Source organism: Gorilla gorilla, chromosome 6 (genome assembly GCF_029281585.2).
Source record: "Gorilla gorilla gorilla isolate KB3781 chromosome 6, NHGRI_mGorGor1-v2.1_pri, whole genome shotgun sequence".
Classification (NCBI taxonomy): domain Eukaryota; kingdom Metazoa; phylum Chordata; class Mammalia; order Primates; family Hominidae; genus Gorilla; species Gorilla gorilla.
The window spans coordinates 18823649-18836045 of NC_073230.2; the positions used below are offsets into that span (position 1 = coordinate 18823649).

General features: G+C 38.1%; 1 protein-coding gene across 1 annotated transcript in view; it reads right to left on the reverse strand.

Moving 5' to 3' along the window:
- Positions 1 to 12397, reverse strand: part of THSD7A (thrombospondin type 1 domain containing 7A) — a 468774-nt gene that overhangs the window by 22427 nt on the left and 433950 nt on the right. The window contains exon 23 of the mRNA XM_004045112.4: positions 8968 to 9141. Coding sequence (XP_004045160.3) covers positions 8968 to 9141 — 174 coding nt within the window. The remainder of the gene's footprint in view (positions 1 to 8967; positions 9142 to 12397) is intronic.

Below are 12397 nucleotides of genomic sequence, written 5' to 3' on the forward strand. Positions count from 1 at the left end.
GCAGCCCCAGTCAGGGGCTTATAGATCAAACTCCCATCTCCCTGGGATAGAGCACCTGGGGGAAGGGGCAGCTGTGGGTGCAGCTTCAGCAGAATTGATCAGCAGAATTAAACATCCCTGCCTGATGGCTCTGAAGAGAGCAGTAGATCTCACAGCACAGTGTTTGACCTCTGCTAAGGGTCATACTCTCTCCCGAAGTGGGTCCCTGACCCCTGTGTCTTTGACTGGGAGATACCTCTCAGCAGGGGTTGACAGATGCCTCATACAGGAGAGATCTGGCTGGCATCTGGCAGGTGCCCCTCTGGGATGAAGTTTTCAGAGGAAGTAACTGGCAGCAATCTTCGCTGTTGTGCAGCCTCCGTTGGTGATATCCAGGCAAACAGGGTCTGGAGTGGACCTCCAGCAGAGGGTCCTGACTGTTAGAAGAAAAACTATCAAACATAAAGGAATAGCATTAACATCAATAAAAAAGGATGTCCACTCAGAGACCACCAACTGAAGGTAACCAACATCAAAGGTAGATAAATCCATGAAGACGAGGAAAAACCAGCACAAAAAGTCTGAAAATCCAAAAACCCAAATGCTTCCTCTCCTCCAAAGTATCACAACTCTTCGCCAGCAGGGGAACAAAACTGGACAGAGAATAAGTTTGACAAATGGACAGAAGTAGCCTTCAGAAGGTGAGTAATAACAAACTCCTCTGAGCTAAAGGAGCATGTTCTAACAGAATGCAGGGAAGCTAAGAACCTTGAAAAAAGTTAGATGAATTGCTAACAAGAATAACCAGTTTAGATAACAGCATAAATGACCTGATGGAGCTGAAAAACACAGCTCAAAAATTTCGTGAAGCATACACAAGTATCAATAGCCAAATCGATAAAGCAGAAGAAACAATATCAGAGATTGAAGATCAACTTAATGAAATAAAGTGAGAAGACAAGATTAGAGAGAAAGAACAAAAAGGAACAAACAAAGCCTCCAAGAAATATGGGACTATGTGAAAAGACTAAATCTGCCTTTGATTGATGTACCTGAAAGTGATGGGGAGAATGGAACCAAGTTGGAAAACACTCTTCAGGATATTATCCAGGAGAACTTCCCCAACCTAGCAAGACAGGCCAACATTCAAATTCAGGAACTACAGAGAACACCACAAAGATACTCCTTGAGAAGAGCAACCCCAAGACACATAATCATCAGATTCACAAAGGTTGAAATGAAGGAAAAAATGTGGGCAGCCAGATAGAAAGGTCAGGTTACCCACAAAGGGAAGCCCATCAGACTAACAGTGGATCCCTCTGCAGAAATCCTACAAGCCAGAAGAGATTGGGATCCAATATTCAACATTCTTAAAGAATATTCAACATTCTTAAAGAATTTTCAATCCATAATTTCACATCCAGCCAAACTAAGCTTCATAAGCAAAGGAGAAATAAAATTCTTTACAGACAAGCAAATGCTGAGAGATTTTGTCACCAGCAGGCCTGCAAGAGCTCCTAAAGGGCACACTCAATATTGAAAGAAAAAACTGGTACCAGCCACTGCAAACATGTAGATCGGTCAGAGTGGTGGGAGAAACTATAGGGAAAGGAGCAGGCCTTCCGAAAGGTGCGAAGGCTCTGCCTGGCTTTGCGGGAGAATAGCCAAAGGCAGCTGTTCTCTGACCCTGAGGCAGAGGGCAAGGAGTAGGTACAAGGGAGTGTAGGGGAATTTATCTTAAACAGGCTTGTTTACTTGTGTTGACCAAGAACCAATCTTTGATCATCCACACACGTGATGTTCCTTGAAAGGGGAACAAGAAATGTTAGTTACCCACAGATTGTGTTTGCTCCAGGCTTTAGGCTTTTGGAATCACGCCTACACTGAATAAAAGCATGCAGCTCCAGCTTCTCGGGGCTGCGCTTTGGCAACTAGAGCCAGGCAGACCCCTAGCTGCTCTTACACTGCATACCTGTGTCCAAGTACTCACTTCATTCATCGGTCGGCCAGGGTCTGTGGGACAGACCCAGCACAAACACATACCAAATTGTAAAGACTATCAACACTATGAAGAAACTGCATCAACTAATGGTCAAAATAACCAGCTAGGATCACAATGACAGGATCAAATTCACATATAACAATATTAACCTTAAATGTAAATGGGCTAAATGCCCCAATTAAAAGACACAGACTGGCAAATTGAATAACAAGTCAAGACCCATTGGTGGGCTATATTCAGGTGACCCATCTCACATGCAAACATACACATAAGCTTAAAATAAAGGGATGGAGGAATATTTACCAAGCAAATGGAAAGCAAAAAAAAAAGCGGGGGTTACAATCCTAGTCTCTGATAAAACAGACTTTAAACCAACAAAGATCAAAAGAGACAAAGAAGTGCATTACATATGGTAAAGGGATCAATGTAACAAGAAGAGCTAACTATCCCAAATATAGACACACCCAATGCAGGAGCACCCAGATTCATAAAGCAAGTCCTTAGAGACCTACAAAGAGAGTTAGACTCCCATACAATAATAGTGGGAGACTTTAACACCCCATTGTCAATATTAGGCAAATCAATGAGACAGATAATTAATAAGGATATTCAGGACTTGAACTAAGCTGTGGACCAAGGAGACCTAATAGACTTCTACAAAACTCTCCACCCCAAATCAACAGAATATGCATTCTTTTTTTTTTTTTTCTTTTTTGAGACAGACAGAATCTTGCTCTGTCACCCAGGCTGTAGTGCAGTGGAACTATCTCAGCTTACTGCAACCTCCACCTCCCAGGTTAAAGTGATTCTCCTGCCTCAGCCTCCCGAGTAGCTGGGACTACAGGCACCCGCCACCATGTCCAGCTGATTATTGTATTTTTAGTAGAGATGGGGTTTCACCATATTGGCCAGGCTGTTCTCAAACTACTGACCTTGTAATCCGCCCGCCTCGGCCTCCCAAAGTGCTGGGATTACAGGCATGAGCCACCGTGCCCGGCCCAGAATATACACTCTTCTCAGCACCACATTGCATTTTTTCTAAAATTGACCACACAGTTGGAGGTAAAACACTCCTTAGCAAATGCAAAAGAACAGAAATCATAACAAACAGTCTCTCAGACACAGTACAATCAAATTAGAACTCAGGATTAAGAAACCCACTCAAAACCACTCAACTACATGGAAACTGAACAACCTGCTCCTGAATGACTACTGGGTAAATAACAAAACTAAAGCAGAAATAAGTAAGTTATTTGAAACCAATGAGTTCAAAGACACAACATACCAGAATCTCTGGCACACAGCTAAAACCGTGTTTACAGGGAAATTTATAGCACTAAATGCTCACAGGAGAAAGCAGGAAAGATCTAAAATCAACACCTTAACATCAAAATTAAAAGAACTAGAGAAGCAAGAGTAAATTCAAAAGCTAGCAGAACTCAAGAAATAACTAAGAGCAGAGCTGAAGGTGATACAGACATGAAACACCCTTGAAAAAATCAATCAAGGAGCTGCTTTTTTGAAAAGATCAACAATTTAGATAGATGGCTAGCCAGACTAAGAAAGAAGAAAAGAGAGAAGAATCAAATAGATTCAATAAAAAATGATAAAGGGGATATCATCACTGATCCCACAGAAATACAAACCACTGTCAGAGCATACTATAAACACCTCTACACAAATAAGCTAGAAAATTTAGAAGAGAGAAATTCCTGGAAACATACTCCCTCCCATGACTAAACCAGGAGGAAGTTGAATCCCTGAAGAGACCAATAACAAATTCTAAAATTGAGGCAGTAATTAGTAGCCTACCAACCACAAAAAGCCCAGGAACAGACAGATCCACAGCCAAATTCTACCAGAGGTACAAAGAGGAGCTGGTACCATTCTTTCTGAAACTACTCCAAACAATATAAAAAGAGGGACTCCTCCCTAACTCATTTTATGAGGCCACCATCATCCCGATACCAAAAACTGGCAGAGACACAATAAAGAAAAACAAATTTCAGGCCAATATCCCTGATGAACATTGATGTGAAAATCCACAATCACATACTGGCACATCGAATCCAGCAGCACATCAAAAAGCTTATCCACCATGATCAAGTCGGCTTCATCCCTGGGATGCAAGGCGGGTTCAACATATGTGAATCAATAAACGTAATCCATCACATAAATAGAATCAATGACAAAAACCACATGATTATCTCAATAGATGCAGAAAAGGCCTTTGACAAAATTCAACACCCCTTCATGCTAAAAACTCTCAATAAACTAGGTATTGATGGAACATATCTCAAAATAATAAGAGCTATTTATGTCAAACCCACAGCCACAGGGCTACAGTAACCAAAACAGCATGGTACTGGTACCAAAACAGATATATAAACCAATGGAACACAACCGAGGCCTCAGAAATAATAACACACATCTACAACCATCTGATCTTTGACAAGCCTAACAAAAGCAATGGGAAAAGGATTCCCTATTTAATAAATGGTGTCAGGAAAACTGGCTAGCCATATACAGAAAACTGAAACCGGACCCTTCCTTACACCTTATACAGATATTCACTCAAGATGGATTAAAGACGTAAACCCAAGACCTAAAACCGTAAAAACCATAGAAGAAAACCTAGGCAATACTATTCAGGACATAGGCATGGGCAAAGACTTCATGACTAAAACAAACACCAAAAGCAATGGCCACAAAAGCCAAAATTGACAAACGGGATCTAATTAAAGAGCTTCTGCACAGCAAAAGAAACTATCATCAGAGTGAACAGGCAACCTGCTGATTGGGAGAAAAATTTTGCAATCTATCCATCTGACAAAAGGCTAATATCCAGAATCTACAAAGAACTTAAATAAATTTACAAGAAAACAACAACCCCATGAAAAAGTGGGCGAAGAATATGAACAGACACTTCTGAAAAGAAGACATTATGCAGCCAACAAACATGAAAAAAAGCTCATCAACACTGGTCATTAGAGAAATGCAAATCAAAACCACAATGAGATACCATCTCACACCAATTAGAATGGTTATCATTTAAAAGTCAGGAAACAATGGATGCTAGAGAGGATGTGGAGAAACAGGAATGCTTTTACGCTGCTGGTGGGACTGTAAATTAGGTCAACCATTGTGGAACACAGCATGGTGATTCCTCAAGGATCTAGAACCAGAAATATCACTGGACCCAGCAATCCCATTACTGGGTATATACACAAAGGATTATAAATCATTCTATTATAAAGGCACATGCACACTTATATTTATTGCAGCACTGTTCACAATAGCAAAGACTTGGAACCAACCCAAATGCTCATCAATGATAGACTGGATGAAGAAAATGTGGCATGTATACACCATGGAATAGTATGCAGCCATAAAAAAGGATGAGTTCATGTCCTTTGCAGGGACACGGATGAACCTGGAAACTATCATTCTCAGCAAACTAACACAGAAACAGAAAACCAAACACTGCATGTTCTCATTCATAATTGGGAGTTGAACAATGAGAATACATGGACACAGGGAGGGGAACATCACACACTGGGGCCTGTCGAGGGGTAGGGGCTAGGGGAGGGATAGCATTAGGAGAAATACCTAAAGTAGATGAAGTAGATGATGGATTGATGGGTGCAGCAAATCACCATGGCATGTGTATACCTGTGTAACAAACCTGCACGTTCTGCACATGTATCCCAGAACTTAAAGTATAATTAAAAAAAGAAACTAAATGTAATTCAAATTAAAAAAAGAATATGTTCTTATAAAAAAACAGATTTCACATAAGTAGGAGTTGAGGTATTGCTCCTCACAAGAGGGCATTAGCTACGGGGGTCTGCCTGCAGACCCTGACCCCAGCGATGGATGAATAAAACGTACACTGACACACAGATATTATCTTTTGCCAGTCCTGCTGAGTGTCTGACCATCTACACACCAGAGAGGTTTGTCACTGCGGCCAGCCCTGATCAGTGAGGGAGACTCACATTTATTAGTTAACAAAAGCTTGAGTCAGTGCCATTAGAGGGTAACTGACATTGTGGACTTAAAGAGTAAAAAGCATGTATCAAAGGCTCATCTTGAGACCACGTGGGTAAACAAGCTAACTAGATAACTTCCTCACATCCCGTTGTTTACTACTCTAATCTGTTTAACTAAAGGTAATGGGACTAGGCCGCCTTCCACCAGGTCTATTACCAAAGTCATGTAAAAACCCTCAGGACTTCCAAAAGCGTTTTGTGGCTATCATAACTGGTATTTTTCCCACCAGCCTGATCAAATCTCAACAAGGAGTTGTCTGTTTCTTTAAATTTTGGGAAAACTCATAATTAAAGCCATTTAAATTTTAGTTTGTGTGCATATGTGAGTATGTATTTCATAGGTTTGAAAATAGTTATATAATCTATGGTGTAGGTTTTTCATTACTCTTGATAAAATATAACCTAAATTATCTTGACATTTTTACTTTTGTTAGAAAAAGCTATTCACTGAATTATATTCTATTTTTCTAAACTTTATTTTATTTATGGTAATGACAACTTTGCTTTTTTTTCTTCTTCACTGAATTTGCCATGAGCTGGTCTATTTTGTCAGTTTGCTCCAAAAACAATCTAATCTATTGGTTTTGTTGATTATTTATTTTCTATCTCACTGAATTTATACTCATCCATGTTGGTTGCATTCCATTTCCTTTTTACTTTTCTTAAAAATTTATTCAGTTGAGACACATGAAAAAATGCTCGTTATCACTGGCCATCAGAGAAATGCAAATCAAAACCACAATGAGATACCATCTCACACCAGTTAGAATGGCAGTCATTAAAAAGTCAGGAAACAACAGGTGCTGGAGAGGATGTGGAGAAATAGGAACACTTTTACACTGTTGGTGGGACTGTAAACTAGTTCAACTATTGTGGAAGACAGTGTGGCGATTCCTCAAGGATCTGGAACTAGAAATACCATTTGACCCAGCCATCCCATATACTATGGGCATATACCCAAAGGATTATAAATCATGCTGCTATAAAGACACATGCACACATACGTTTATTGCGGCATTATTCACAATAGCAAAGACTTGGAACCAACCCAAATGTCCAACAGTGATAGACTGGATTAAGAAAATGTGGCACATATACACCATGGAATACTATGCAGCCATAAAAAATGATGAGTTCATGTCCTTTGTAGGGACATGGATGAAGCTGGAAACCATCATTCTGAGCAAACTATCGCAAGGACAAAAAACCAAACACCACATGTTCTCACTCATAGGTGGGAATTGAACAATGAAAACACTTGGACACAGGAAGGGGAACATCATACACTGTGGCCTGTTGTGGGGTTGGGGGAGGGGGGAGGGATAGCATTAGGAGATATACCTAATGTAAATGACGAGTTAATGGGTGCAGCACACCAACATGGCACATGTATACATATGTAACAAACCTGCATGTTGTGCACATGTACCTTAGAACTTAAAGTATAATTAAAAAAAATTAAAAAAGAATTTATTCAGTTGAATGCTTAGTTCATTTTTAACTTTTCTCCCTTCTGTAGAAGCGTTTAAAGCTTCAAGATCTCCTCTAGGTACTTCTTTGCTGCATCCCATATAACATTTGCTGGATAATGCTTTAGAAGTATGATTTTACACTCTAAGGTGTGCGTGTGGAGATCTCTTTTGTCATTGTTCTATTGATTCCTAATTTTATTTCCTTGTCATTTTGGAGTGAATACTTTTCTTTCTTGCCTTGGGAATTATTTTATTTATTGTAACTTTTGACCTTTCTTTACTCTTTACTTATCCTGTGCTGGCATATGGAGTGTTTTACCTAGTTGATAAATTTAGGAAGATCAAATTGACAGAGCAGGTAATTCTATCTAATTCTTGGGCTAAGTCATCTAGCCCATTTGGTTTTTACTGCAAGTATTCTTTTCCAACACTTTAAGCTTTTGTCTCCTACTTTTCAGTAAGAAAGGTGATATTTTGTCTCCTACTTGCTACTATGTCATATTACTTATTTCAGAACATAAGCAGCATTAAGGGTTGTTTGTTGAGCCCCACAGCCTCTACCAAATAGCAATTCTTTTGTTTTCGAGTCTTCGGGTGTTGTTTCCCAAACTACGACATTTAATGCTGTGATTCTTGAAGATGTGTTGCTTACATTGAGTGAATGATTCTATGTGTGTATACGTTCACACAGACATATAAACATAGATGTTTATATATATTCTAAGTAAAATTTAGATTAAAATCAATTTTTACCAATAATTTGATTTATCCATTTGAAAAAATATAGTAAAATCTCACACTTTGCTGTGGATTTGTAATTTTTATTTAATTCTGTCATTTGATTTAAATAAATTGAAGATTGTTAGACTCCTACCTGATCATAATTGTTATAAGCGTACAAATAATGTGCTCCTAATTATCTCAGCCTTCTTGAGCTCTTAAAACTGGGAAACATCTTTGCAAAACTCACACCTTATTTATGAAGGGTGGCAGGATGTTCCATCTTTCCAATCTTTAGAATTCAGAATCTTCCCCTTACTTTCGTCCTCAGCCTCAAGTGACATCTGAGTAAATTTTTAAATTATTTATTTATTTATTTTTGAGATGGAATTTCACTCTTGTTGCCCAGGCTGGAGTGCAGTGGTGCAATCTCGGCTCACTGCAGCCTCTGGCCTCCCGGGATCAAGTGATTCTCCTGCCTCAGCCTCCTGAGTAGCTTGGATTACAGGAGCCTGACACCATGCATAATTTTTTTTTTGGTAGAGTTTGGGTTTTGCCATGTTGGCCAGGCTGGTCTCACAACTCCTGGCCTCAGGTGATCCACCCACCTAGGCCTCCCAAAGCGTTGGGATTACAGGTGTGAGCCACCGCACATGGCCAACTTTGTTTATTTTTAACAGACTATTTTTTTTTTAATCTTATGCTTTTGCTTAAGATAGAGTATATGAATGGTAGCACTCACCATAACATGATTTTGTTTCTAACATCTGCTCTGGGCACAGATGCTGATTCTCTAGTTCTTGTATAATCACCGGTCTGGATCTGACCTGTATTCCACCAAAGCCTAGATCCTCACCATTCACACAGGTCAGCTGACACAGGCTCCAGGAAGACCAGTCCTTCAAATAACAGTCACCTGTAAAACAAAGATTTGTAATTTACACCCATATCCACAGAGAAAAGCCAGCCCGATAATCATTTTAATTCCAACCCCAGTGGGCAATGTTTCTGGTATCCCAGTCACACATAATATTTATAAGATTTAAATAAGCATTTAATATTTGTAAATTTGTAATTGTATAACTTTGTATATATATTGTTATTTTCCGTATGGCTATTACTGGTCTATGTGTTGCTTAATGATATCAAAGGTAAACTGTGGCTGACAGGAGCTCATCCACCGTAATTCATCTCTTCTTAGGATACAACAAATATTTGATCAAAACCTACTATCATTCTTGTCATTATCATAGTAAAGTGGTTTATTACACATGAGTTACACTCAAAGAAAGCCTAAATATAAACATAATTAGTCTTCTAGGTATTCACAATTTTGAAAAGTTTGAAGTCCAAGGCTGACAGAGCTGGTTTTATGTTTTCATTCCTATTTCTTCCCAGAAGAGTGGAGGTGAGAGAGACAACTGAGCAGTTGCAGTACTGGAAATAATGCTCACTATTTCCTCTGATCTACATCCTCAATCAACTTTTTACATGTTGATTGAAGGATAACAAACATGTAAAATGATCACATATCATAGATGCACAGATGATAGCTGAATTTCGATAATCTGATTATATAACCATGTGATCAACACCCAAATCAAGGAACAAAACATTCCCAGGATCTCAAAACCCTCCCTTGTGTGATATATGAAATCATACCATATGTACTTTTTTGTGTCTGGCTTCTTTCTCTCATTTATGTTTGTGAAATCCATCATACATTTATGAAGTTCTAATTTCTTCATTCGTACAACTTTCCATTGTATGAATATATCATAATTTAGATATCCATTCTACTATTGATGGGCATGTGGGGAGTTGTAAATTTTTCCCATCATGTTATTGTAAACATTTCAGTACAAGTCTTTTGATGAACTTATATATGCATTTCTGTTGGATATGTACCTAGGAGTGCAATTGCTGGGCCATAGTGCATCCATGCTTCCAAAATCTTTAGCCATTTTAAGAACAGAAAAGATTTTATGAAATACACCCTTTCCATTAACCCATCCATTCTTCAGAGTGACTGCTTAGTGATACTCTTCAGAGTACACAGTCAATTATGATAGACACAAATTCACAAGGGTTTCTTATCACTTATTTATTCTAGCCAGGTCATATGAATAATTCATATTGCCTTATATTATGCTGAAGGTGACTGGTATTAGCAGAAAGTTGCCTGGAGATCTGATTAATGGAAAAACTTCTTGTGTCATTCCTAAGAAGTCCTGGTAAGACATGAATTATTGACTAACATATATATACGTAATAGCAAAATGGAGTGATTTTTGTAGGCCTTTATTAAAGAATGTAATTGGTACTCCTGAAGTACAGAAAGTTCTAGTAAATTTTGGAAATGCAAAGGAAAAAGAAACTAGAAAGAATTTCTAAATAGTCTGAGAAAGTTTTAGAAACACTTTTATTTCCTAGGAAACGTCACTTTGGAGTTACTCAGTTTTTAATTATGTAGGAAAACTGCTAAAGTTAAAAAAACTTCCTGTCAATATGAATGTAATAAAATTTCACCTCAGTGATTGAAAATTACATGGAAAGAAAACATACCTTTTCACCAGTAGGCTTTATCTTTGTGGCAATCCACATTTAGCATCATTTATTTTGCAACAAAACGTAATAAATCTTTTAATGATAGTCTGTGAGTTATGTAATTTTCACCCCTAATTAATACATGTCAGACTTCAAAGATTTAATAACAGCAAATGAGAGTGAGATACTCCCTTGTTCTAAACACACTTTTCTATTTTGATCATGCAAACCATTGTAATAACAATAAAATTACCCTATGCCTGCCAAAGATATGACAATTAAACACATGAAATGTATTTCCTAATTTAGTATTCTACTCTTTAAAGCTTATTAGTTCACATATTGCCAGCTTTCAAAACCCATCATTAGAGAAAACTAGCAAGAGAGGAACTGAAATGAATAGATTGTAATTTAGAAGAGAAGAGCAGCCTCCTAGATTTGCAATTACTTTAATTAAAACAATGTGTTTGCTCTATGTTATCATGGGATCCTGTAATTTTCCTTCACATCATTTACCACAGGTTATAATCTTATATATTATATATTATTGTCACTATTAGATTAGCAATTGTTCTTTCCATTAGAAAGTAAGCTGTACAAGGACAGGGTCTCTTGGTCTGCACTGTATCTCTGGCCTCAAGTCCAGGGCCTGACCTGTAATTACATTTGATAAATAACAGTCAAATGAGTGAGTGAGTGTGCTGCAGGAAGTATAATGAAATCATGTGGGGAGTGTCCATAGTAAGGCATATACCACAGTCTGACAAGGATGCCCGTTCTGCTCAATGGTGTGAATGTCACAACAATCCTATTACTGGTGCTGGAGATTTGGTTTTGGAAAAGTAGGCCTTACAACTTTTAGCCAAGGGTCACTTTTTGTTGCCTCTATGGCCATTCAGTACATCAAGGTCCAAAGGTTCAGTCCTTGGCCCTGCCTGGAGCTGTCACCTGCTGCCACAGCCTTAGGCTGGGTCTGCAGTGAAGCGAAATGATTTTATTGAATTGTGTGTGAGATCTTAAATGATATCAGACTAGTTTCAGCAGCAGGAAATGAAAGGGGAATTGCTGGCTCAGCAAAAGGTTGTTGGCAGCAACACTTTGCCTGGCTTTAGAAAGTCAGATTTTCTTTTCTTTTACTTTATTTTTAAATTTTATTTTATTCTACTTTATTTTTTATTGTGATAAGACCATTTAACATGAGATCTACCCACTTAACACATTTTTAGGTATACAATACAGTATTGTTAACTACAGGCACTATGTCTTACAACGGATCTCTAGAACTTATTCACCTAGCATAGCTGAACCTTTACACTCATTGAGAAGGAGCTGCTATTTAGATTTTTGGTTTTTAAAAACAGTTTAGTTCTTGACCTGAAGTAGATGAAAATATCCATGTGTGCAAAGATCAATACAATAGTTGGATATTTTCAGAGTCTAGGGGGCTTGTCCTCAAAATAACCCCTATCAGGGTTATTTTATTTACTGTTCAATTTCATTCAGTTCATCTTAAACTATACCCTACCATTTTTATCATCTCAAATGATTTTTTTTTTTTTTACGAAGGAATAAGTAACTCGATGAGTGAATAAATAGCTAGCCCATGTCAGTTTTTCCAGGTTTTA